This window comes from Lepus europaeus, chromosome 12 (genome assembly GCF_033115175.1).
Source record: "Lepus europaeus isolate LE1 chromosome 12, mLepTim1.pri, whole genome shotgun sequence".
Taxonomy (NCBI): Eukaryota; Metazoa; Chordata; class Mammalia; order Lagomorpha; family Leporidae; genus Lepus; species Lepus europaeus.
This window is the reverse complement of record NC_084838.1, coordinates 92972944-93000711: the sequence shown is the minus strand read 5'-3', so window position 1 is coordinate 93000711 and position 27768 is coordinate 92972944. Positions and strand designations below refer to the sequence as shown.

Genomic DNA, 27768 nt, shown 5'->3' with positions numbered 1-27768 from the left:
AACAAAAAACCACTGTTCCTCAATGGAAGAGACAATGGCTGTAATCAATCATCAAATCTCGAAATGTCTATTTCACTCTAATATATTACATTTCAGGTACTCCATTAGTTACCTCGGATCAGGGAAAACGTGATATCTGTCTTTTGTCTTATTTCACTAAGCATAATGGTTTCCAGTTGCTTCCATCTTGTTGCAAAAGACAGGATTTCATTTTTTTTTACAGCTGAGTAGTACTCCATAGTGTATCTATACCATAATTTCTTTATCCAGTCAATAGTTTTGTATTTGTTCTCCAACTTGGGTGGGTGGGTCCTAGCCACCTCCCTGAGGGCAGCTTAGTAGAATCCCAACCGCCTTGCTCCAAGGAAGGCAATTATGGGAGGAATTTTAGAAACTCCACACCCAGAAAGCCCTCCCCCCAGTAATACATATATATAAACCCCCACCACCAGGCTAGAGCAGAGCGCTCGTTCCCTTCCCGGCTAGCAGGCATTTCTGGCTCTTTACTCTTTCAATAAAAGTTGGCCTTGTGGTTCGACGGTCCTCAGACTTCATCGACAGAAGGAGTTGCCTGGATTCACCTCCGAAGTGGTACCCTGCTGCATGGCCGGCAGCTCCCTGGACTGAGCCCACAGTGAGTATAAGCCCGTCATTCTCTGTCCTCCCCTTGTCTACCATCTCTGATATCATCTCCTGCCTTTCAGGGCCAAGCGGTTGGCCGCGTGTGGCTGGAGGAAATTTGGGGACGACAAGGGGTGCCCAGGCCGAGGCAACTCTTCGGTGAGCTCCTGCAAGTCTCCGAACAGAACGTAGGCACCGACCACCCACCCCTAGAGTGTCCGATCCTGTTGCTTCTGACGGAGCATCACTCCAGACCCCCCGAGTGAGCTGCCAACGACCCTGGTGTCTCTCCCTGAGCGTCAGCTCCACCCCCAGCTCTCCCTTTTGAAGTTGTGGGAAAGCAGAGCGTTAAAACTGGATCCCCCAGTCTCTGGCTCCGGACACCTGCCCCAGGCGCCAGCTCCTGAACGTTTCTAGGTGCTTTCTTGATGACCTCCGCCCCCTTGCTGCCACGCTTTCTCTTCCACTTCCGCTTCCGCGCGCTATGACTTCCGGTCGCCCCCTTTGTCCCGAGAGCTCGCCTCGCTTTCTCCAGGCTGTTCTCAGAACCCGAATCCCTGACCCCGCCAGGCGGGCCCTTCTAAGGCGGTTAGTCAATGTCAAGACAGGATTTCAATGCCCGCTGTGTAGTCTCAGGAGCTGTGTGCCCTGGTGTTTCCTTCTGCGGGGCAGGTGCCCCTATGACCTAGGCTTGTGGGCCCAAGTCCTGTCTCACATAGCTGAGTGTCCAGGACACAGATTCTGCACTCGTGGTCTTTCCTTTTTTGGGAGGCATTGTAGGCAGGTCCTTTTCATGGCCCATCTTTTACAGATGATCCACGGGAGAAGATTGTGGGCATTCTGTCCCATTGGTCCACACCCTTTGGTACTTGTGCAGGAGCCTTGGCCACCGGGGTTGGTGGTCTCCCTGCAGACACTGGCAGCGAGATCCCTGGTTGAAGCCCTTTGCTCTGAGGCTTATTTCCAGATTCTGGCCTATAAAACCTGGCTTCACATGCGGGAAGGTAGGATTTCTGTATCAACTTGTTCTACAAAAGAGGAAGGGCTCCCTAGGGCCAAGTGTGAGGAGCTCACCGGTGCCACAGAACAACGAGACCAGCAGGCTGAGGGTGGGGACCCTTCCCCTCACAGTCACAATGTGCATGGGGAAGGGGTGTCCCCCCGGAAACAGGTGGCAGGGGGTGGTCAGGAGACATCTTGACCTAAGACTGTGCCTTATGTCCAAACTCTTTGCACTAAGGGGTAATCCTCACTTGCCTCAAAATGGTTGGATAGATCCCAGGTTAAGGGCAGTTGTCACTTTCTGGTCCCCTTGCAGAAACTCCTAAGAAGAAAAAAGCAAGGACAATGCTCCCAGGGGAGGAGGACCCTCAAGGGAAGAGACACTTCTTCCTCCCCCTCCTCCTTACCCACCTAATCTGGAACTGCCACCGCCTAAGGCCTCACCCCACCCCACCCCCAGGCTTCCTCCACTGTCAACTCTGGGGCTCTGTCTTACAGGAATCCCACATGGGGCATTCAGACCAATTTTCCCTTCAGGATTTAGGACAGATTGACAATACCTGGTTGTAAAGATTTTTGCCCTAATGTAAAATGACTAGATTACTTTAGATTGAAAAAAAGTGGAGGAGGGTGAAACTTAAGGTTTAAATCAGTTACAGAAGCTGTGAACAAGTCACAAAAGGTTTAAAAAGGATAAATCTTGTATAATTTATGTGAAAAGTTGATTATAATTAATTTTTAAGATGTAACTTATAATGTCATTATAATTTTTAAGATGTCACTTACAGGTTTCTTAAAAAGACATAGATAAGTCTGGGCCTCATATACCTGGCCAGGTCTTAATGCCCACCTGATTATTATGAAGCTCCTCCTGTCAGCCTCTGTTTGCCTCTAAATTGAAAAACTCCCTCCTGGTTTGGACAGCACCTTTCATAGACCCTTTAATAATGACTCTGTCCTTTGTTTTAGACCCTGTGTATTTAATCTGCTTGTTAGATTCATTTCTCCAGAGTTGAAGCAATGAGATTCTAGATGGCCAGGTACATGAAACCTTGGATGGAAGCAGTTTCTGCACTACAGCCCGCCTTGAGGCCACCTCCTGCTGGAACCCTGTCTTGACCACAGGTCCCATGGAGAAAGCCTGGCTGCAACAGGTGCAGCCCCCTCAGAAAATAGTTTATTGAGATGGAAATGATGCTTCAGATGGAACCCTGAATGAAGACTGCCTGCTACCAAAGCAACTGGTATGGCTGTGACCACCACCCTCAACACTCCACACCCTAAGGCACCCCAGGACAACGACCCCTTGTCAGCAGGAAGTAGCCCGGATGAGATCGACACCCTTGGTCCCTACTGTCACAGGGTGTGGATTAAAAGAGGGGGAGCTGACTCCATCCAGTTGGGTCCAGTGTCTGTGGGCCCCTCAGGCTTTAGTAGAATGTGCGCGCAGGCTGTGAGCTGTGACAGGGAGGTTTGCTGTGAGACTTGCTCCTACCTCTCCCCCACTGCGACATCCTGTTCTTGTGTTGGAGCCTGTGGTTTGACCACATCTTCAAGCTAGTCACAAATGTTCCACCCAGAACTAGCAGCCCAGGGGCTAGAGTCCACTAAAGAGGAAACTAGCTCTTAGTACCTCCCATTTGGGTTGTATCTGAAAGCTCCCACCCTTCGTGTCACTGTACGTGTCCTTCCTCAGGTCCATGCTTACGGTGGGCCTGAGGGACATCATTTGATTCCTCCCCTGGCCTTAACTATCGCCAATGTTGCACTGCCCCCTTTTTAGTCCTAGTTGGGGTCAGTGTGAGAGGCACTGCTGCCCTCAACACAGCAGCCTGGGTTCAGGGTGAGCTAGGTATTTCCCATATGCCAACACCAGCCACCTCTAATCTTCTAGTGATCTGTTACATAGCCAAGGTAGAGTCTCTTACAGAGGTTGTAGATGGGGACTAGACCTACTGTTTCTCCCTCAACTGGGTCTCTATGTGACATTAGATGAACCCTGCTGTTTTTATGCCAACAAGTCAGGCATACTAAGACACCCTACAAAAGAAAATCTAGAATGCCGACAGAAAGGAGAAACAAATGTCTCCTGGTATCATAGCCGGTTCATCTGGAACCCCTGGCTGACCACCCTCTTAACTAGCTTTGCCAACCCACTCGTGCTCCTCATCAGGCTAATAATTGTTGGTCCTTGTGTCTTTAACTGGTTGCTAAGTTTTTCAAGCAACACATAGCTTCAGTTAAACTCATTGTAACCCTTTAGATAGTGAAGAGAAGTCAATGCTTTGACTCCTTTCTAAAAGAAATGGGGAATGAAGAGGCAGGAGACACTGAAATGAGGCCATATTGCGTGATGGCTACATTTTCACCTACTCTACGTAAACAACTCTGGGACTTTTTGAAACCCAGGCTGTGGCTCTGGGAAGTCTCCTCACTGACTCCTGTTTGGCAATACATTCAGCAAGTGTAATTGTTCTGAATAACATCTGCAATTGTTTTGTAAAACAGGTATGGCGAAATGTTACTCCCCTGTTCCTTGTTCCCCTTGGTTCTTCCCCAAATGCGATTGCAGTTTTCAGCTTTAAAAGCCCAACCTTCACCTCTGCTTGGGTGGAGAGCTCTTGAGGCGGGAGCCTGCTCTCAGCTAATAAAGGACTCATTCCAAATTCACAGTGTGTGGTGCTTCTCTGTGACTCATTTCAGGTATAACAAGATAGTCTACTATACTATGACTTGTTTATTCTTCTGATACCCAGGTCTTGGGCATTTAACTTAACACCCTTAACTTCCTAGCTGTCAGGAAGTTAATTATTTAGGGCTTGTTCTCACCTCCAGAGAACAGAGACTGGCCCCAGGGAAGATACAGGTCAAGTAGCAGATTCCTACTCTACAACCTTAATACTGGTCCAACTTGCATGAAGGCAGACAGCTCCAGGACCAGGCCAAACAGGGTTGAAATTCCTGGCCCAGTGTTGGATTGTTGAAATCTTCTTGGTCCTATAGCTTCCATACTCTTAATGCCTCGCTTTATGCCCTGCGTCTTTAATGCCCTCATTCGGTTTTGTCTCTAACAGAATAAAAGCTATCCAGCTCCAGATGTGGTAAGGCAGGGCTTCCAGTCTATTCTGTTAGGCAATATGACCAACCCTCTGGACTTCACAAGACAGTCTTGCCAGGCCACCTCTGAACACCTTAAGACAGTCTCTATCCATAAGCAGCTCTACATCCATATGTCAGCTCTGAAGAAAGTACAGAAGATGGACCCTCCTCCATGTTACTCCTCTAGGGTTATGGGTTACTTCTCTTGACGGGCAAATGTTAAGGTAGCTAGGTAGACATGAGCTTATGTATATGCGAGGGGCCAAAGGAAAAAAAATGGGCATTTTGGGGTCATGGAACAAGGAAAGAAGTCATCATTTGCATATCAAAAATCTTGTCTGGTGCTGCCGCTATGATACAATGGGTTAAGCCATGGCTTGCAGTGCCAGTGTACTAGTTGGGCACCAGTTTGAGTCCTGGCTGCTCTACTTCCAACCCAGTTCCCTACTAATGCACCTGGGAAAGCAGTGGTCCAAGTCTCTGGGCCGCTGCACCCATGTGGGAGATCTGGAAGAAGCTCTTGGCTCTTGGCTTCAGCCTGGCCCAGCCCTGGACATTAAGAAGTGAACCAGAGGATGTCCCTCCTGTCTTTGTAACTCTACCTTTCACATAAATAAAACTAGAAACAAAAAAAAATCTTTGTTCACTAATTTGGTTGGGTGGGTCCCAGCCATCTCCCAAGGGCAGCTTAGGGGATTCTTATCTGCCCTTCTCCATGGGAGCTATTACAAAGTTCTGGGGGGAATTTCTGAAAATCTTCCACACAGCAAAACACAAATAAACTCTCACTGGGACAGACGGACTAATAGGCAGAGTTGAGAACAGGGGAGATCTCCTTGAGATGGTGCAAAATAATTGCTTTCCCCCTAAAAGCTATCTTTAAGCTACGTGCTTCCCTCCAAGAGCTGCTTTGGCAAGACAACAGCAAGGTAGTAGTGATTCCATCCTTTCCAGTTCAGTTTATCTAGAAAACAGAAGTCACAGATCCCACCCTTCTGATAGCTTTTGTTTGTTTGTTTTATCATGAACAAGCTAGACAGGATTAGAAATCCAGTCTTTTAATGGATTTGTTCCCGCCCTCTGCTGTTCTGCTCCGCCAACCCCCCCCCCCACCACCACCACACACACACACACACACAAAGAAAAATCCTGCAGGGCCAGCACTGTGGCATAGCAGGTAAAGCTACCACCTGCAGTGCTGGCATCCCGTATGGGCGCTGGATCAAGTCCTGGCTGCTCCACTTCCAATCCAGCTCTCTGCTATGGCCTGGGAAAGCAGTGGAAGATGGTCCAAGTCCTTGGGCCCCTGCACCTACGTGGGAGACCTGAAAGAAACTCCTGGCTCCTGACTTCAGTTTGGTGTAGTTCCAGCCATTGCAGCCATCTTGAGAGTGAACCAGTGGTTGGAAGACCAATCTCTCTCTCTCTCTGCCTCTTTTTCTCTTTGTGTGACTCTGACTTTCAAATAAATAAATCTTTTAAAAAATAATAAAATAGGCCGGCGCCATGGCTTAACAGGCTAATCCTCTGCCTTGTGGTGCCAGCACACCAGGTTCTAGTCCCGGTTGGGGCACTGGATTCTATCCCAGTTGCCCCTCTTCCAGCCCAGCTCTCTGCTATGGCCCGGGAAGGCAGTGGAGGATGGCCCAAGTGCTTGAGCCCTGCACCCGCATGGGAGACCAGGAGAAGCACCTGGCTCCTGGCTTTGGATCAGCGCGATGCACCGGCCGCAGCGGCCATTGGAGGGTGAACCAACGGCAAAGGAAGACTTTTCTCTCTGTCTCTCTCTCACTGTCCACTCTGCCTGTCAAAAATAATAATAATAATAAATAAATAAATAAATAATAATAAAATAAAATAAAATTGGCTGGTGCCACAGCTCACTAGGCTAATCCTCCACCTGTGGCGCCAGCACTCCGGGTTCTAGTCCCAGTTGGGGTGCGGATTCTGCCCCAGTTGCTCCTCTTCCAGACCAGCTCTCTGCTGTGGCCTGGGAAGGCAGTGGAGGATAGCCCAAGTGCTTGGGCCCTGCACCCGCTTGGGAGACCAGGAGGAAGCACTTGGCTCCTGGCTTCAGATCGGCACAGTGCACCAGCTGTGGCAGCCATTTGGGGGATGAACCAACAGAAAGAAGACCTTTCTCTCTGTCTCTCTCTCTCTCACTGTCTAACCCTGCATGTCAAAAAAATAAATAAAACTTTGTCTGTTAAAACTGCCTGTTTGTTTGTTCATCAGTCTCATACTTCATCCTCAACAGAATAAAATCCCAGGCTCCCAGCCACTGCAACAATACAGCATGTGACTTGAAGCTCTTCTCTAGTGAAACTTCAAATTCCTAAACGCATTGTCCAGTTTTGTCACCTGGTATACCAGAAGTCAAGTGTTTTTTGGAGCCTGGAGATGTATTTGATTGATGGAGATGGGATGGACACTGTTAGCTCCACATTGGGATACTGATGTTAGTTTTAGCTTCTCGGCTTCCAATCCAGGTTCTTGCTGGTGTGCCTGGGAAGGCAGCAGAAGATGGCCCAAGTAATTGGGCCACTTCCACCCATGTAGGAGACTCAGATGGAGTTCCAAATATTCCATGACATTACACAGAAGAAGCATATATTGGCCTGTCCCAAAAATGCAGGCTTGGGGCTGGGGGAGCAGTGACTTTCTCACTGATTGGACATTTTTTTCTTTAGGATACGATGGACTACAAACAACTTCAGAGACAGGCATGGGTGTTGTCTCTGAAAAGAGGATATTGAGGAGAAGGTTATTAATCTTCAGAACATTTCTGGGAACGCATAAAGCATGCATAGATGAAGAAGAAAAGATTCCTCAAGGTTGCTCTAGATGGCTAAGATGAAATGAACACTGTACACATCACCCAAGCCAAAATGATCCCACAGATAAGATTAATTGCTCTCTACAAGCATTCTAGGTGGAAGAGGCCAGTCACGAAGGACCACAGATTAATGACGGCTACTTACCCCAAGTGGTCAATACAGGCAAATCTGAAGACACAGAGTCAGTTCATGACTGCCTATGGCTGGGAGTCATGGGTTGGTTGATGTCTAAGGGTGTTGAAAATGTTCTAAAACTGTGGCAATGGTTGCACCACTCTGTGTATGGAATAAAGCCATTAAATTGTCCACTTGGAAAAAAAAATTAGGTGCTCTGTCCAATCACTCCTACATCAATCTTAGTAGGTATTTTTTGTAGTGGCAATTTGATCTCAGAGGTGTTTGCTATAACTCATTGAGATGGACAGGAAAGGCATAACCCCAATTCCTAGCTCCAAAAGTAGACCTAATGGTCTGAAGCATTAGTTCTCAACTGGGAGTGATTTTGCTTCCCAAGAAGTATTTCCCATTTAATAGTGCCTGGAGTGATCCTTGAGTGTTATGATTTGGGATGAGGTAAAGACCAAGGAAGCCGCTAAATATCCTATCATGCACAGGAGAACAAAATTAACCAACCCCAAAAAGCAATAGTCCTGATGTAGAAAAACTAGTCTATGGATAATGGCAACTTCGCTCTTCCCCAACTATTAGTGGAGATGGGTAGAACAGAGGTTCTGGGCTTTGTGGAAGAAAGAATTCAGGAATGAGACAAGAGAGCAATGGTAAGCAAGGTACAAAGGTACCAGGGTACTTAAAGCAATAAGGCATCCACCAGAATGGATGGGCAACTCTCCTGATGGAATCTGAGACGGCCGTCACTCAGACCGGGGTAAGCAAGATTACATAGTTTATTGGAGGCTAGACTGATGTCTCAGCAGAAGACTGGGAGCTGAGAGAAGAAGGGCTGAGAGCTGAGACCAGGTGAGCATCTCAGGAAGAGCTGAGCAAGTAGTCTGTATTCAGATTGGGGCTTATGAGAGAATGGGGTCTGGCTCTTCCTGCCATTTCTCTTTCCCTCTGAAGCGGGCTATATTTTTGCTCCTGGCGCTCGCCATGCACAAACATGCTAAGTGCTGACACATGGAAGGTGCACAAAGTGTTAAAATGTATTTAAAAGGTGAGAAAGTGAACATATACATATGTGAGCATGGGTTGCCGCACACAGAAATACCCATAGTGGGGGCTGGTGTTGTGGCATAGTGGGTTAAGCTACTTACCATCTCCAGCACCAACATCCCATACAGGTGCTGGTTCAAGTCCCAGCTGCTCCACTGCCAATCCAGCTCCCTGCTAATGTGCCTGGGAAAGCAGTGGAGGATGGCCCAAGTGCTTGGGCCTCTACAGCCACATGGGAGACCCAGAAGAAGCTGTTGACTCCTGGCTTCAGCCTGGCCCTGCCCCAGTTGTTATAGCCATTTGGGGAGTGAACTATTGGATAAAAGTCCTCTCTTTCTGTGTCTCTCCCTTCTGTAACTGCCTTTCAAATAAATAAAATAAATATTTTAATGAATTTTTAAAGATTTATTTATTTATTTGAAAGACAGAGATCAGAGAGAGAAGGAGAGAGAGGGACAGAGAGAGAGGGCTTCCAAATGCTGGTTCACTCCCCCAAATGGCTACAACAGCCAGGGCTGGGCCAGACCAAAGTCAGGAACCAGGAACTTCTTTCTGGTCTCCCACATGAGTGTAGAGGCCCAAGTACTTGAGCCATCTTCCACTGCTTTCTCAGGCACATTAGCAGGGAGCCGGATTAGAAGTGGAGCCACCGGGATTCGAACCAGTACCCAGATGAGATATCAGTGCTGCAGGCAGAGTGTTCTGTGCCACAATGCCGGCCCCTAAAATACATCTCAAAAAAAAAAAAGTCCCATCATGAGTGGGCCATAGGCCAAAAGATTTGTCTGAAAGGAAAAGGGATTGGCCGGCGCCGCGGCTCACTAGGCTAATCCTCCGCCTTGCGGCGCCGGCACACCCGGTTCTAGTCCCGGTCAGGGCACCGATCCTGTCCCGATTGCCCCTCTTCCAGGCCAGCTCTCTGCTGTGGCCAGGGAGTGCAGTGGAGGATGGCCCAAGTCCTTGGGCCCTGCACCCCATGGGAGACCAGGAGAAGCACCTGGCTCCTGCCATCGGATCAGCGCGGTGCGCCGGTTGCAGCGCGCCAACCGCAGCGGCCATTGGAGGGTGAACCAATGGCAAAAGGAAGACCTTTCTCTCTGTCTCTCTCTCTCACTGTCCACTCTGCCTGTCAAAAAAAAAAGAAAAGAAAAGAAAAGGGATGGAGGAAGAGAAACACAGGAAGAAAGAGAAAGAGAGAGAGAGAGAGAGAGAGAGAGAGAGAGAAATACAGCAGCCCCTCCTGTTGTTATGGTCTATAGCAGAAGAAAGAGAGTTCTTCCCAATTGTAGGTCTCGTTTATGGGGTAACGGGTGCTGCCTCCAGGCATGAAGCCACCTGGGAATTGTATGGCACCACCACAAGTTCTCCATGAACTCATTATCCATGTATTCATGGAAGTTCCCTTAGATGCTGGAGGAAGCAGGTGCATCCTGGGAAGGGGGCACTTTGATTAACAAGTAGGAGGATAGACTCACCTGGGGGCTCATGAGTTCCAGCTCAGCAGACCTAGCTAGCTGCTTGTCTATCTCACACCTCATATCACCCCCACGCTCTTCTCCTGGTCAATGGGTTTGCTGGGTAAAAAAGGCAAAAATTCTTCCCAAGGTTTTATTATCCAATGTTATCAAAATGGGTAGCCCACTTGGTGCTAGGCAGAGAAGATTCTCTTGGGGTTCTTTCCTTGGGCAGAAGGCTGGGACCACCTATGAAGTTACTGGAGAATGGGCAGGACTTTGTAATGTAAATACTGGGCTGCTTCCAAGGCACGATTCTGAGGCCACTGCATTTCTTTCTGTAGGTTCTTTGTTTTCCTTTCTCATGCACATAGGCTAATTTCCATATTCCTACCTAACACAACCAAGATCTGATTTACTCACCCAAGGATAATAGAATATAACATGAAGTCCACAAGAACACATTGGACAGTTCTTCCTGGCTTCAGGAAGCCGCCTTCTCTCCTGCTGAGTGGTGTAATAGGGAGATGTGAAGTCAGAAACTCCCACGGGGAGTTTCAATCTGGGGACAGCAGCCTGAAGAAGGTGAAGTCCACACACATAGGAAGACACAGCCACCACCTGAAGCTGGCATCGCAGCCTGTGCTGTCCCTCTGAACACTCAGTGTTGCGAGCAACAGATGTCTTCATTGGTCAAGCCATGTCAAGCACACAGCTGCGTGTGACCTAACTGACTCAAAAAGTTGTATAAACTAAACTATGTGAGAAGTGGTTTTTTTTTTAATCTTTTTTTTTTTTTGACAGGCAGAGTGGATAGAGTGTGAGAGACAGAGAGAAAGGTTTTCCTTTTTGCCATTGGTTCACCCTCCAATGGCCGCTGCGGCCTGCGCATCTCGCTGATCCGAAGCCAGGAGCCAGGTGCTTCTCCTGGTCTCCCATGCGGGTGCAGGGCCCAAGCACTTGGGCCATCCTCTACTGCACTCCCGGGCCACAGCAGAGAGCTGGCCTGGAAGAGGGGCAACAGGGACAGAATCCAGCGCCCCGACCGGGACTAGAACCCGGTGTGCTGGCGCCACAAGGCGGAGGATTAGCCTGTTAAGCCACGGCGCCGGCTGAGAAGTGTTTTTAAAACGGGAGGGAGCCCTGTTGAAACTCTAGGAAGAAAATGAGGGAAGAGTAGACTATCAGAAGGTTTCTGAGTTCATTTTCTATTTTTTAAAATAACCTTTATTTTAGTTGTTATTTGAAAGAAAGAGAGATAGAGACAGATGGATAGAGATCCACTGGTTCACTCCCCAAATGCCAGCAGTAACCAGAGCTGGACCAGGCTGAAGCCACACACCAGGAACTCAAAGTGTCCAACTTGGGTGGCAGGGACCCAACTGAGCCATCACCGCTGCCTCCCAGGTCAGCATCAGCAGGAAGCTGGAATTGAAAGCAGAGCCGGGACTCGAACCCAGTCATTCCAATGTGGGATGCGTGTGTCCCAAGTGGCAGCTCAATGACTGTGCAACTCACTCGTCTCAGTTCATTTTCAGTCCCATGGTAGTACTAGTGCTTTGAAAGAGTGCCATTATGTCCTAATAAAAGCGGGGAATCAAACATTCATGAAGAATCACTGCTATACAGGCCGACTTACCCAGTACGTACCCTTCACTCCACAAACACATCTCAGGAGCCCGCTCTGAGCCAGGGGATGTCTGTGTTGCACTTACAGTCTAGCAGGTGGAGACAGACAAGAAGCACGTAGCAGACCGGAATAGTTAAATGATAAGGCAGGTGTCATGGTGTGATAGTGTTATAAAGAAAGGAAAAAACACATAGGGGTAGACATTTGGTTCAAAGCTTAAGATGCTGCTTAGGGCACTGAGTTAGTGCCTGAGTTGGAGTCCCAGCTCAATTCTCAATTCCAGCCTCCTGTTAATGTGGGCCTGGGGAGGCAGCAGGTGACAGCTGAAGTACTTGAGTCACTGCCACCCGTATGGGAGACCCAGATTGAGTTCTGGGCTCTTGGCTTCATGAAGCTGAATCGGGCCCAATCCTGGTTGCTATAGCTATTTGGGGAGTGAACCAGTGGATGACTTCTCTCTCTCTCTCTCTCGCTGTGTGTGTGTGTGTGTATCTCATATAAAATGAAAGTTGATAATGTTTTAAATATACGTTTAAAAAGACCAGGGGAGTGGATTGGGAAGGCAGGAGAGAGGCTTGTGGGTTGTCACTTAAAATGTTGGTCACAATGGATTGCACTGACTCTGTGATCTTTGAGCCAACGAATGACGGGAGGAGGATGTGAGCAACACAGGTGACTTAGGGGACACGTCCTCAGCACAGGGAACACCCAGCTCAAAGTCCCGAGTGACAGCACCCATGTGCAATGGAGGGCAGAGTGTGACTAGGGTGGAGTGAGCCGGAGCAGTAGTTAGCACACTTTCTGTATTCTCATGTTCCACAAGGCACACTACTCTGGTCAGGGGGAGGAAGGCAGGCCCACAATTCTCCAGCAGACACCAACTGGGCGCCCTGGTAAGGCTGTTCAATTCTGACAGCATCTTTCTGGACCCAAGGAAGATGGACCCAAAGACACATCCCACAGTTGGAGGGCTCAGCCTCCCATGACTACCTTCCTGCGTTGTCAATCACAAGTCTGTCTTTCCAATATTCCTGTCCCACCAGGTACAACTTGGGCTTCCCCATGTACCATTCCACATCCAACCCCAACCCCAGACCCAGGTCTGATTAATTTGCTAATTAATTTGGTTCATGGAACTCAGGGAACCAAGTTTAACAATTTATCATAAGGAATTTATAAAGAATAGACAAGGGGCCAGTGCTGTGGCATAGTGGGCCAAGTTGCTGTCTGCAGTGCCAGTATCCCGTATGGGAACTGGTTTGAGTCCTGACTGTTCCACTTCCCATCCAGCTCCCTGCTAATATGCCTGGGAAAGTAGTGGAAGATGGCCCAACTGCTTGAGCCCCTGCACCCATGCAGGAGACCCAGGAAGAAACTCCTGGTTCCTGGCTTCAATCTGGCCCCACCCTGGCCATTGCAGCCATTTGGATAGTGAACCAGCAAGTGGAAGATTTCTCTCTCTGCCTCTGCCTCTCCCTCTCTGTAGCTCCACCTTATAAATCTTCAAATAATAATAATAATAAAGTCTGTATAAATGTCCAGATAGTAAGGTCTCTGTCTCTTCCTCTTAAAAAAAAGGGGAGGGGGCAGCGACAGATGAACTGCTGTGTCTTTTCACCTCAATCTGAAAAAAAAAAAAAAAATCTCTCACACACACACACACAATAAGAAAGGCATTTGGCTTGGCAGTAAGGACTTTGGCTGGGACACCTACATCCCATGTCAGAGTATTGTGAGGATGGGGAGCCCCAAATTACGTAATGGAAATTGACAGCCTGCCTGGGCTCAAAAATATCCTCAGGTAGGGGCCGGCACCATGGCTCACTTGGTTAATCCTCCGCCTGCAGCGCCAGCATTCCATATGGGCGCCGGGTTCTAGTCCCGGTTGCTCTTCTTCCAGTCCAGCTCTCTGCTGTGGCCCGGGAGGGCAGTGGAGGATGGCCCAAGTGCTTGGGCCCCTGCACCCGCATAGGAGACCAGGACGAAGCTCCTGGCTCCTGGCTTCAGATCGGCACAGCCCGGCCATAGCAGTCATTTGGGTGGTGAACCAATGGAAGGAAGACCTTTCTCTGTGTGTCTCTCTCTCACTGTCTATAATTCTACCTGTCAAATAAAAAAAAAAAATACCCCCAGGTAGACTTTGTCCAGGTTCTTGTCTCCCCAAGTGTAAGAATACAAACAGGCTGTACTGGTAGATGTGACAACAGGTTGTCGCATAAGAAGTTCTCTGCTCCCAGGCCTGAGTCCCTGGTCTTCTTGCCTTGGAAGCACAGCAGCAGGGACTATGGGAAGGTGAGGAGCTTCCCTAAGGATGACTCCTCCAAGCCTGTCTGCCTCACAAGCTTCCAGGGCAGGCGACAAGGCTGGCATGAGTCATTTCATACAGGAACTTGTTGGGCCGGATCCAACGTGAACTAGGAGGAAGTTGTCAAGGATGTGACTGTTGTGGGGACACCACCCACAGTGGATAAAGGTGGAGTGGGCGGCATGGCAACGCCTCAAGGCCTCTGGACCTTCAACATCATTTTTGCCAAGCACATCGGAGGTGAGTGCAACAGGTGCTTTTACAAGAACTGGCATTAAGTTGCAGAAGATGGCCGTCACTGAGCATTGCAGGAAGAGGTAGAAAGTCATTGACAAGAGGCAGCTGGATAAGACATGTGCACCACAGCCCACATCCATATGCATCCTCTACATCAGAAAAATGCCCACCTGGTGGAGATCCAGGCGAAAAGGGGCACCACAGCTGAGAAACTGCACTGGGCCCGGGAATGGCTGGAGCAGCAGGTCCTAGTGGATCAAGTGTTTGGTTAGGATGACATGATTGATATCACTAGGGTAACCAAGGACAAACGCTACAAAGTGCCATCAGTAGCTGGCACTATAGGAAGCTGACCCCGCAAGACCCACCGAGGACTGCATGAGGTTGCCTGTGTTGGGCTGTGGCACCCTGTGTGTGCAGCCTTCTCCATGACTTGGGCTTGATGAAAGTTATCATCACTGTACAGAGGTCAACAGGAAGATCTATGAGATTGGGCAATGGCTTCCTGATCAAGAATGGCAAACTGATCAAGAACAATGCCTCGGGGGGTCTGTGATGTGGTGTAGAGTGTTAAGCCACTGTCTGTAGTGTCGGCATCCCATATGGGCTGTCCTGGCTGCTCTTCTTCTGATCCAGCTCTCTGCTATGGCCTAGGAAAGCAGAAGAAGATGGCCCAAATGCTTGGGACCCTGCACCCATGTGGGAGACCCAGAAGAAGCTCCTGTCCCCAGGCTTCAGATCGGCTCAGCTCTGGCCATTGTAACCATCCGGAGGTGACCCAGTGGGTGGAAGACCTTTCTCTCTGTAACTCTACCTCTCAAATAAATAAAATTTTTAAAAAACTAAAACAAAATTAAAAAAAAAAAAAACTGCCTCCACTGACTACAACCTGTCCAACAAGAGCATCAACTCTCTGAGTGGCTTTGTCCATTGCTGTGAAGTCACCAACGACTTTGGATGCTGAAAGTCTGCATGGCAGGGTCCAAGCAGTGAGTGCTCACTCTCTGCAGGTCCCTGCTGTTGCAGACCCAACAGGCCCTGGAGAAGACTGACCTCAGTTCACCAACACCATCTCCAAGTTTGGCCATGGGATCTGTCTGCGGAGTGGCTGGACAGAACTGTGACTTCATCTTCCCTTTTGTGACATAAAGCCAACAACTCCCGTGTGTGTGTGTGTGTGTGTATGTGCTTAAATTCACAAGCTTTTATTGGGATTCTGCTCTCGGGCGAGGTTCACCGGTCCCAACAGAGCAACAGAGCGGGGGCTGGGAAGTCGCTTTTTTTTTTTCTCCCTTGTTTTAATGTTAAATATCCACCCCCAAGAGAACATGCAAAGCACGTAACATACATGACAACTTAGTATGCTGATCCTTCCAGAAAGTTCTCCCATACTTAACTTGTACAACTTCCCTCAAAGCAAGTCCTATAAAACCTTAACTCCTGGCTGCTCTGAGAGCCTGGTTTTTGGTCTTTTTTTTTCTTTGACAGGCAGAGTGGACAGTGAGAGAGAGAGACAGAGAGAAATGTCTTCCGTTTGCCGTTGGTTCACCCTCCAATGGCCGCCATGGCTGGCATGCTGCGGCCGGCGCACCGCGCTGATCCAAAGGCAGGAGCCAGGTGCTTCTCCTGGTCTCCCATGCGGGTGCAGGGCCCAAGCACTTGGGCCATCCTCCACTGCACTCCCTGGCCACAGCAGAGAGCTGGCCTGGAAGAGGGGGCAACCAGGACAGAATCCGATGCCCCGACCGGGACTAGAACCCGGTGTGCCGGCGCCACAAGGCGGCCTAGTGAGCCACAGTGCTGGCCTGGTTTTTGGTCTTGAAACAATCTGAATTCCAGTGTGGCCCACACAAACATATTCCTTGCAATTTACAGTTCCAGTCATTGTTTCTATCACTGGAGACAGCTGGATTTCTGAATCCTTGCCTTTGCATTAAAAAGAATTTCAGACATAACAGAACAGTAAGCACGCTAGCCGAGTTTGATGAAAAGAATATATCTGACAGGCCAGGCAGGCGTCTCAGCAAGACCTGAGAGCCCAGTCTGCAGCCAGACTGCAGGTTTTATAGATAGGGACTCACTATATTGCTGGCCAGAGGGCTTTCTGGGTGTGGACCTGGTGAGATTCCTCCAGACTTTATCAACACAGAGTGATTGGACCTAGCAGTCCCCAAGCTGTCCCTTGGGTGAGTGCTGGACCCACCTAACGAGGTTATTGGACAGCAGCAAGACTTGTGGCGTGCAAACACTTGCCTGCTTCCTCATCGATTTTCTGTACTTCTTCCTTCATCCCACCACACAAAATTCCCATTTTTGTCCTTCGTTCCCCGTGACACTCGTAGGCTCATGTCTAACTTCCTACCTAACATTTCTAATGGCATATAAACCAGTGACCCTGGCACTGCCTGGTCTGCTTACAGTTTTGAAGGGGAGACGATGTAGTCTTGTTACAGGAGAGGGAAGAGCTTGGTTCTTGTCCCATGCCAAAGAAGAATTTCCACACAGACCAGGACAGTGAGCAAAGCAGGCATTTTATTGAGACAGGAGCCTTCTATTGCACCACTCAGGGGGCTGCGGAAGGGAGGGTGGTACCAAGGGAGAAGGTGCCCCTCCCATACAGTTGAAAAGTGCTGCAGGCTCTTTGACCACACAAACTGGCACCCAAAGGGGTGTGTTGGCTTATGATGAGTTAGTATACAATGACACCCTAGGGATTAAAACTACATCCAATCAGTGGGGCAGAATCGGTCACAGAAATACACACTTTTGATTGGTTTATGCAGGTAGGGGTTAAAAGTCACTCAGGGAGCCAGGAACAGAAATGACTGCACCATCAGCAGGCTGTGGGCCTTATCACTGGGGGCCGGGAGGCATCACTGGGCTATCTTTAGCAAACAACAGGTCCTGCTAGGATGAAACTAAACTCTGGGTTTTTTTTTTTTTTTTTTTAAGATTATTTATGGCCGGCGCCGTGGCTCAACAGGCTAATCCTCCGCCTTGCGGCGCCGACACACCGGGTTCTAGTCCCGGTCGGGGCACCGATCCTGTCCCGGTTGCCCCTCTTCCAGGCCAGCTCTCTGCTGTGGCCAGGGAGTGCAGTGGAGGATGGCCCAAGTGTTTGGGCTCTGCACTCCATGGGAGACCAGGAGGAGCACCTGGCTCCTGCCATCGGAACAGCGCGGTGCGCCGGCCGCAGCGCGCTACCGTGGCGGCCATTGGAGGGTGAACCAACGGCAAAAGGAAGACCTTTCTCTCTGTCTCTCTCTCTCACTGTCCACTCTGCCTGTCCAAAAAAAAAAAAAAAAAAAAAAAGATTATTTATTTATTTATTTATTTGAGAGGTAGAGTTACAGTGAGAGGGAGAGACAGAGAGTAAGTCTTCCTTCCATTGGTTCACTCCCCCGATGGCTGCAATGGCCGGAGCTGCGCAGATCCAAAGCCAGGAGCCAGGAGCTTCTTGTAGGTCTCCCACACTGGGTGCAGGGGTCCAAGGCCTTGGGCCATTTTCTACGGCTTTCCCAGGCCATAGCAGAAAGCTGGATCGGAAGTGGAGCAGCCAGGACTAAAACCAGCACCCATATGGGATGTCAGCACTGCAGACGGAGGATTAACCTACTGCACCATGGCACCAGCCCCAAAACTAAAATCTGTTAAAAGGCCACCCCCAGGAGGGAGTAGAAGATTTGCTTTTACTTTTGAAGGGAACTTGTCCCTTTATTCCATTTTAACAGAGACGCTACCTAACTGCCTATTAACCCATCTAACTCTCACAGTCTGGCTTATGTTTTAACAGGCGTTTGAAAAAAGCCCAACATTCCGAGGAAGGAGAATGGGTGGAAAGGAAGCTATTGCTTCTACCAATCCAGCTAGGTGGTGGTGGCGGCAACGAGCTCCAGGCAGAAAGCAGTGGATGTGGTCAGAAGGCCTTGGATTCTGGAAAAATGTAAAGGAAGCGTCAATATAATATGATAACAAAGTGGGTAAAAAGCACCAGGAAAATATAGTCAACAAGCTGGGAGTGTAATTCCTATACTTCTGATTCCATAGCCAGACGGGAAAAAAGAGCACAGGGTTTGTTCAGGGGAGGCTTGTCAAGACGTAGTACAATGCTAAGCTTAGAGTTCAAGACGGAAGACGCGTTATAACATACTGCGCAGAATCCATGTCCTCTGAACAACGTGTTCACTGTCTGCAAACCAGAGAAGAACCTTTGCCCCCCACCCCCAACCCCCACCCCACTTTGGAGTCCTGGCTGCTCCACTTCCAATCCAGCTCCCTGCTAATGCACCTGGGAAGGCAGCTGGACATGGTCCAAGTGCTCGGGTCCCTGCCACCCTCATGGGAGACCTGGATGGAGGCCCTGACTCCTGGCTTTAGCCAGGTCCACCCCCAGTTGTTGGGGCCATTTGGGGAATGAATCAATGGATGGAACTATCCCTGTCTTTCCGACTCTCTCCTCTCTCTCTCTCTCTCTCTCACTCTGCCTTTTAAATACATAAATCTTTTTTAAAAAAATCAGTATTCCTTACAATAACATCCAAAGAAGGATCGAACCAAACTTTCCAATAACCAATCTGAATTTCCATGACACAGAGACAGAGAGGTGTATTTTGCTGCCAATGTCTTGACTAGTATCACATCTTGTCTTCAATTACGTCTCATTTATCTTCAAGATGAATCTTAACAGCAACTAATTGAGAATAAGAGAAGTCAGGTTTTGAGAAGCACATGGAAGAAAAATTTAAAAAAGATTTTCAGTCCTGGAAAACACATCTCCTCTGCAGGCCTTGAGAACTCTGGGCCATCGAGGCAGATGCAACCTAACCCAGTTCCATGGGCCCTGAATTACTCACCTGGGCGTGGTGACGCTGCTGTCCCACATTAACCCTCATCAGGGAGCACCACACGCCCTTTGTGCACTGGCTGCCTCACGAAAGAAGCTTTCCTTTGATTCCTATTATCTTCAGAGACAAAACACCCAAGTAAGAAATTCAGCAGGGGGCCAGTGCTGAGGCACAGTGGGTTAACACCCTGCCCTGAAGCACCGGCATCTCTTGTGGGCGCCAGTTCTAGTCCCAGCTGCTCCACTTCCCATCAAGCTCTCTGTGTGGCCTAAGAAAGCAGTAGAAGATGGCCCAAGTCCTTGGGCTCCTGCACCCACGTGGGAGACCCGGAAGAAGCTCCTGGCTTTGGATCGGTACAGCTCTGGCCATTGCAGCCAATTGGGGAATGACCCAACGGATGGAAGACATGTTTCCTCTCTGTCTCTACCTCTCTCTGTAACTCTTTCAAATAAATAAAATTAAATTAAACACACACACACACACATATATATAGAAAGAAATTCAGCAGAAGTTGTCAGTTGTCCTAAAACACCGCTGGGGTTGAGAACAGAATGTTCGGACTGTCAAGGGTGTGGATCTCCGTGATGACATTCACCTCACCCCACCTGGGGGTGGGGGGAGGAGAGTAAAGATACTTTCTTCCTTGAACTGTTGTAGGGGATTAAACAGGTTAATTTTTGTAAACCAGCCAGGACTTTGGGTCAAGACTTTGCCCCACAAAATCCCGTGGGTTTACACTGATATGCTCTTTAAAAAAAACAAAAAACAGAAAAGTAGAAGTATCCAGAATCCCTCAGATGGCTAGAAAGGTAGTGTGGTTTAAAAAAATAAATTTAAAAAAAAGCAAAGGAATTGTTTGGTAGACGGAGGTGGTGCAGTCTTGGGCACAGAAACTCGAATATAGCGCTCCCTGATCACCGTTTGCCAGCACACGGGTTCTTCAAAACACACTTTATTATAATTATTTTTAAGTACAACTAATCCCTACACAATGAGAAAAGAAAGCAGCGCATTCGCCGCGACCCCACGAAAACCTGGGCGGACGGCGGACGCCCAAAGGCTGGCGTCTCGACCCCCAGGAACCCCATCGAAAGGCTCAATCACGGAATCGCCAGAAAAACAGCCCCAATGCCCGAGGGGCACCCAGCAGCAACCCAACGCGAGCGCCCGCCCCGGCGTCCCCACGCCTCGGGAGCCGTCAGCGCCCGACGCCCCCGGACGGACGCGGGGGCGGAGCTACCAGCCGCCGAGGCGGTGCGCGCCCTGGGGCGGAGCCGACGGCCCGCACGCAGCGAGCGCGCGGCGGGGGCGGGGCCGGGGCGGGGCGAGGGGCCGGGGCGGGGCGAGGGGCGGTCCTCTGAGCGCGGCGTGCGTTTCCGGCGTGCGCGTCGCGGCGCTAGGGCGGGGCCTCCGGCGGCTCCCAATCGCGCACAATGAGACGCCGCTGAGCGCCGGAAGTGGGGCCGAAGGAAAACACGGAGAGGGAGCCGGGCCGGGATAGGAAGAGGCGGGGGACCGCGGCGGAGGTGGTGAGTGCTCCGGGCGCCTTCTCCCGGCGTCTCTCCGAGACCTGCCTCCGGACTGGGTCTCCGGTAGATTCCCCTGGTCTGCAGAGCCCCGGATCGGGCCTGGCCCCGGAGGTACGTTGGCTGCATCCGCCGCCGGCCTCCTCGCCCCAGTTTCTGTGGCCGGGGAGCGCCCGGGGGGCTGGCGGGGGGCTGAGCCCTTTGGGTTCGACTTCGCTTCTTCACTTTGTGTCAGACTCTGCTCGGGGGGCCGGGGCAGCCGCAGACGGGGACTTGGGGTCGCGCGGCATTGGGCCCCGGTCCCTTGGCCGGCCGGCTGGGGGGGACCCCCGGAGCCCCGTCGAGGCTGCAGGTCACTTCCTGCTTCCTGGTCCCCGCGGCGGCTTGGTGGCCAGGAGTGCGGGGACGCCCCCTCTTCTCTGCGCCCAGGGGGAGAAACTGAGGCAGACCCAGGGCGGGGGTTGGGGGCGGGGGTCGCCGAAGGGTGTCATTCTGCGGAGAACTGTTGTTTGTGACGGAGCCGAACTTGCTTGGGGCTGGAGAATGGGAAGGGGGTGGGGGGAGTTAGCTGGAGCAGCCCCTTGGAGGGGACGCCCGGCCCCGCAGGTTGGCGCGGCGCCTGGGCCGGGAGCCCCCCGGGAGCCCGAGCGGCCGGCACCAGCCTGCGCTCGGTGGAGCGAGGCGGAGTGGGAGAGGAGAGGCATTCGCCTCGCTCCAAGTGTCGGTTACTTAGTGTCACACGGGAAAGTAGTTGTCAGGTGTGTGAGTTTTGTTTTTCTAAGAGGGGAGTTGTCTGACAGTGTCTGCTGGGGGTAAGATTGTCTTGGGAGAGAACCGTTTATGATCGGTAGTCGATTAGCTAGAAGCCAACCAGCCTGGGGAAGAGTAGCATGGGACCGTGACTGCACAGTTCTGGGGACTAAGTAGATTCGAGGAAGCACTAACTTTTCATGAAAGATGCTAACGGAACCGAGCCGCCTCCTGCCCGCTGCTGATTGCTAGGGGTGCGCTTGGAACCCTGTGAAAAGGAGCATTTAGGAAAAAGGAGTTTCCCAGGGGCTTTTGGGTTACCTGTGCAGCGCCCATGGGCTTTTGTGTACTTGGCGCGATGTCCTGTTACAGTTGGCTGTTTTCCCCGGAATGCCTCGTTTCAGGTGCGGAGTAAGAAAAGCGACGTCGAAGACCATGGGAGATGCGGCCAAACCGTATTTTGTGAGGCGCACTAAAGACCGCGGGGCTGTCGACGATGAGGATTTCAGAAGGGGCCACCCCCCGCAGGATTATTTGATAATGGATGATTATGCTAAAGGCCATAGCAATAAAATGGAAAAAGGCCTTCCCAAAAAAAAGATCGCACCGGGGAACTATGGGAATACCCCCAGAAAAGGACCATACGCGGTTTCCAGCAATCCGTACGCATTTAAAAACCCAATTTACAGCCAGCCTGCTTGGATAAATGACGGCCACAAAGATCAGGGTAAGAGATGGCTATCTGATGAACTTACCAGCAACTCCGACGGTTGGAGAGAATTCAAAGCTGGACCAAGAATTCCTATCATAAGCCGACCGAGAAAAGACTCCTTTCAAGAAAGTGAAGAGGGTTACCGGTGGCAAGACGGAAGAGGCTGCAGGACTGTAAGACGATTGTTCCATAAAGACCTGAGCAGCCTGGACACCACGTCGGAAGTGGAGGCCGGAAGTCCCGGTAATGTCCCGGAGTGGGCAGTGTCCTCCTCCTCCTCGGTGTGGGCGCTGTAGTTCCAGCTGTTGGTTGTTTCTGCTTTGAGAAGTGGTCGCTTATTTAATGTGATCATTAGAAAGGCTGTAATCGAATCGTGATATTTGGGCAGTTTCGACACACCTCCCTTTGAAAGCTGAGGCTCATTTTAATTGGGTAGACATACTTTCTAGCGCTATTTTTTATAGTCGGGGGGGGGTGATCATATCCCCCTGGGGACCGTATCATCATTTCCTAGTGGTGTGTATGTATTTTCAAAATTCGGTTGTAACGTTTACTCGAATCATCAGTATAAGTGACAGGCTGTGAAGCTGAAAGGGACACCTTATTTGATGTGAAAACCCAGCATGGCCTGTATTAAAAGGGCTAAAAGATGTGTTTGCATTAAGATTATCAGGCCGTTGCAGCGGCTCAATAGGCTAATCCTCCACCTGTGGCGCCGGCACCCCACGTTCTAGTCCCGGATTCTGTCCCGGTTGCCCCTCTTCCAGGCCAGCTCTCTGCTGTGGCCTGGGAAGGCCGTGGAGGATGGCCCAGGTCCTTGGGCCCTGCACCCACATGGGAGACCAGGAGAAGCACCTGGCTCCTGGCTTCGGATCAGCACGGTGTGCCGGCTGCAGCAGCCATTGTGGGGTGAACCAACGGCAAAGGAAGACCTTTCTCTCTGTCTCTCTCTCTCACTGTCCACTCTGCCTGTCAAAAAAAAAAAAAAAAGATTATTAGTCAGTCTGCAGAGAATAACCCAAGGTTTTCGTTTTACAAAAGGGGGTTGTAACAAATAGGTAGAGACACAAGTTTAGAAAGTCAGAAATACAGCTAAAACTGAACAGTTCTGCAACCAAAACCTATTTCTAAGTGCCCTCGCATGCTTGGTAATAATTGCCCCCAAAGTGATTGTTCTAAAGTTTTTTAGAACTTGGATAGAAGATTTTGTCCATTTAACACTACTTTCTATAAATAGAAAGTTGATATTTTATCTAATCAATGATATTCACCTAAATGAAATAAAGGTATACATTGGATAGAAAAGAAAATGAAACAGTAATATTTACTGTGAAAATGGAAATTATTTTTGGAAAAATGGGCTTTTAAGTCTATTGACTGAAAACCTTTTTTAGTGGCATCTAGAAGGAGTTGCAGAGTGGCAAGAACTTCTAAAATGTTTTTGAATGTAAATGTATTTGGCCAAGTGGGCACTTTCTGAGTCCTCAGAAGCCTTTTTGCTTCATATCTGACAGTCACCACCATACACACACATCCACGTGTGCATTAATTTCAGGGTTTTTTGCCCCAAAATAAACATTTCAATTCTGTTTCTCCATGAAGTACCTGCACATATTAGCTGTATAAGGCATTTGAATTTGTGACTCATGCAGATAGGGTGCTTAAAAAAGTGAAAAGTCATTTTATTAAACTTTAGAGAGTCTTAAGGAAAATCTGTAGCGCTTACTAATATTTAGGGGAAACGGTGTTGTTGGACATTTTTTAGCAGGAAAATGTAGAGTAAATGTCTACCAAGTAGTAGAAACAGTGAAGTACTGCAAAGGAGTTAAATAGTGGGGAAAGATAAAGTCTTAGCATTATGCTTGTAAATCTTTAAGCTAGAAAGGACTTGGAGGAAGCCTCTGATGGAGTACTTGCAGTATGTCAAGAGTAGAACCACAGTTTTACAGATTGGTCAGCTGCAGCCCAGAGATGCTGAGTTCTTCATTATTATTATTATTTTGTTTAAAGAGCCATTTATTTTGTTTGAGTTACAGAGCAAGAGACAGAAGAGAGATTGATCTTCAACTTGCTGGTTCACTCCCCAGAAGGCCTCAATGGCTAGGGCTAAGCAGGCCAGAAAAGCCAAGAGCCAAGAGCTTCATCTGGGTCTCCCACATGGGTGGAAGGGGGTCCAAGCACTTGGGCCATCTGTTACTGCCTTTCCCAGGCCATTAGCAGGGAGCTGGATAGGAAGTGGAGCAGCTGGGATAGGAGCTGGCACCCATTTGAGTGCTGGCGTCACAAGTGGCAGCTTCTTACCTGCTGTGTCATAGAGGTTAAACTTATCCAGACTTGTTTATGCAGAGTGGTAGGTGAGGAAGTGGAACTGCAGTTGGGACTTCTGCTGTTCTGCTCATTAACCTAGCCTTGCTGGACTTGAATCTTACAATACTAAATGTTTACTGAGAGTTTCTAAGTTTTTGATTTATGTGTTGTTTTTTTTTTTAAGTTTGTGTATATTTAAGTCTGTCATCTTTTCTTTCTTGAAGAGAGAGTGTGTGTGCACACACACCCATCCCCTAGTTCATTCCCCAATCAGGTAGCCAGATATTCAATCCAGATCTCTCATATGAATGGCAGGGACTCAACTACTTGAGCATCACCTGCTGTTCGCAGAGCTGGCCTTAGCTGGAAAGCTGGGATTGAAGTTCAGCACAGATTGGAACTTAGGCATTCTGATAGGGGGATTGCATGCATCCCAGCTGCTAGCTTACTATTGCGAGGCCCAGTGCCCAGCTCTACATGTAAGTATTTCTGCATTGCTGTGTCCAGGTGGGATGTGGACATTTACATTTGTCTGTAGTTGGCCTTTTAGAAAATAAAAAGTTGATCTTACAAACCAAAGTAATTTTTTTTTTTTTTTAAACAGGCAGAGTGGATAGTGAGAGAGAGAGAGACAGAGAGGAAGGTCTTCCTTTTTGCCATTGGTTCATCCTCCAATGGCCGCTGCGGCCAGCGCATCTCGCTGATCCGAAGCCAGGAGCCAGGTGCTTCTCCTGGTCTCCCATGTGGGTGCAGGGGCCCAAGCACTTGGGCCATCCTCCACTGCCTTCCCAGGCCATAGCAGAGAGCTGGCCTGGAAGAGGGGCAACCGGGATAGAATCCGGCGCCCAACCGGGACTAGAACCCAGTGTGCCGGCGCCGCAAGGCGGAGGATTAGCCTGTTAAGCCACGGCGCTGGCCAAACTAAAGTATTTTTTAAAAATAAGAATTTGCAACTGGACATATTAAAAAGGACTGTTTGCAGACCAAAAAAGCTATTATATGGATTCTTTTTTAAGATTTATTTATTTTTTAAAGATTTTCTTTATTTATTTGAAAGGTAGAGTCACAGAGAGAGGGAGAGACAGAGACAGACAGAGAGAAAGGTCTTCCATCTGCTGCTACACTCCCCAGATGGCCACAACAGCCACAGCTGAGCTGATCAGAAGCCAGGAGCTTCTTCCAGGTCTCATGCAGGTGCAGGGCTCCCAAGCACTTGGGCCATCTTCTGCCTTCCCAGGCCATAAGCAGAGAGCTGGATCAGAAGAGGAGCAGCCAGGACACAAACTGGTACCTATATGAGATGCCAGCGCTGTAGGCAGCAGCTTTACCCGCTACACCACAGTGCTAGCCCTGAGATTTATCTGTTTATTTGAAAAGCGGAGTTAGAGAAAGAGGGAGATCCTCCATCTGCTAGTTCACTTCCCAAATGGCTACAGTGGCTGGAACTGGGCTGATCTGAAGCCAGGAGCTTCTTCCAGGTCTCACATGTGTTTGCAGGGTACCAAGGACTTGGGCCATCTTCTGCTTTCCCAGGTGCATTAGCAGGGAGCTGGATCAGAAGTGGAGGGGCCCCAGAGGGAACAGGTGCCCATGTAGGATGCCAGCACCACAGGAGGTGGCTTTACCCGCTGTACCACAGCACAGCCCCTATTATGTGGATTCTTACATGGTCTTAAAACTGTATAAGAATTTCATTATATTCATACTTTTAAGCATGTTTGAACAGGAGATGCATTTTCAGTCTTTGTGGAAGGCAGTCCAAATGTATATGAAATGCAAGTGTGTGCTTTCACGCGCTCTAAATAAAGGACTGAACAGCTTCTACCCCAAGAGAATCTTCCTAACGGAGTCTGGGAGTACTCAGCTTTGGAATTACGTCATTTACTGTGGATGGAAATTTAAAGTACAAACTTTGTGCTGCATTCAAAGAATCCTTAACATGGTTCTTGTTAAAGGGATTGAAATGTTCTTAAGTCAAAACTAAATCTAAATAAGGAAGGGTCTTATTGATGTGAGAAGATAGGATGAAAATTCTGTTGCTTTCCTTTTTTTAAATTTAGCTCTCAGTTTGTTGTTGCTTAAAGATTTGTTTATTTGGAAGGCAGAGGCAGAGAGAGAGAGAAAGAGAAATCTTCCAACTGCTGGTTCACTCCTCAAATGGTCGCAATGGCCAGAGCTGGGCTGATCAGGAGCCAGGAGCTTCTTCCAGGTCTCCCATGTGGGTGCAGGGGCCCAAGGATCTGGGCCAGCTTCTGCTGCTTTCTCAGGCCATAGCAGAGAGCTGGATCGGAAGTGGAGCAGCCGGGACTCGCACCGGCACCCATATGGGATGCTCTACACCGACCCCAAAAAGCTAAGAGTTTTAAAGACAAGCAAACTAAATGAGAATGGACACAGCTTTAAGTTAAAAACAGTGCTTACCTCAAAAATTTGTTTATACCAAGTATACATTGACCTCAAGGGATCATGTGTTCATTGGGTATAGAGTATAAAGAGAAAGTTTGTGGGGTAGCCTGATTTTCTGCCCAAATGACTACTGTTTAGTTTTTTATCTGTTAACTCCATTTTGATTGGTTTTTTATTTAAAAACTTTTTCTTGCACTTCTTTAATGTTTAAAGGTTGCCAAAAAAAGTAAAGAATACAAATTGCCACATTGCAGTATAAAATCTTGGGCAGAATTTCATTATATTCATCTCATGGTTTAGGCACAGTCTTTGCTGTTTGTCCTTTGGAGCTCTTGGCAATAACTTTTTTAAGTGGAGGTGGATTTATAAGTTTTATTTTAATTGTATGTGTTAACTTCATTTTCAGAACTTGACTGAAGAGTTATCAAAGCTGTTTTCAAACAAATTTTTATAGTTTAAGCCCACAACTATCTTCTGCTTAACAGGTTGAAAATTTGCTAAGTTGAAAACAAGAGCATTTATTATAAAGATTGTAATAGTATTTATAAACAAATGAATTTGTACTTATATAAAATTTACTTCAACTGTTAATTGTTTTTTCCTTTGAAATATGCCCAGTGGACAGGCCGTTCAAAGAAAACGAAAGTGAAAATAGTGTGGGATCGTCCTCAGTAAATAAGGTCTTGGCTTGGGCAGCTTGATGTTAATGGAGGATGCCTCAGTTATGTGTTATTGAAGTCTTAATTTGCAGCTTACTGATTGATTGCTCCCTACAGAGGATAATGAACTCAGTTCTCTGTGATATACAGGACTGTCCAGTTTTACTCCATTGAGATTGTTCACTTAAAAAAATAAAAGCAGAGAC

The 27768-nt window shown here is 48.8% G+C and overlaps 1 protein-coding gene and 1 pseudogene across 3 annotated transcripts in view; both read left to right on the top strand.

Moving 5' to 3' along the window:
- The first annotated feature begins 13576 nt into the window (after positions 1 to 13576).
- LOC133771063 (large ribosomal subunit protein uL3-like) lies at positions 13577 to 15482 on the top strand (annotated as a pseudogene).
- A 5185-nt stretch (positions 15483 to 20667) lies between these two features.
- TUT7 (terminal uridylyl transferase 7) overlaps positions 20668 to 27768 on the top strand; it is a 69329-nt gene continuing 62228 nt past the window's right edge. For all 3 annotated transcript variants that reach the window (XM_062208523.1, XM_062208522.1, XM_062208521.1), the window contains exons 1-2: positions 20668 to 20842; positions 21883 to 22433. In XM_062208523.1, the coding sequence (XP_062064507.1) occupies positions 21914 to 22433 (520 nt within the window). In that variant the 5' untranslated portion in view covers positions 20668 to 20842; positions 21883 to 21913. The remainder of the gene's footprint in view (positions 20843 to 21882; positions 22434 to 27768) is intronic.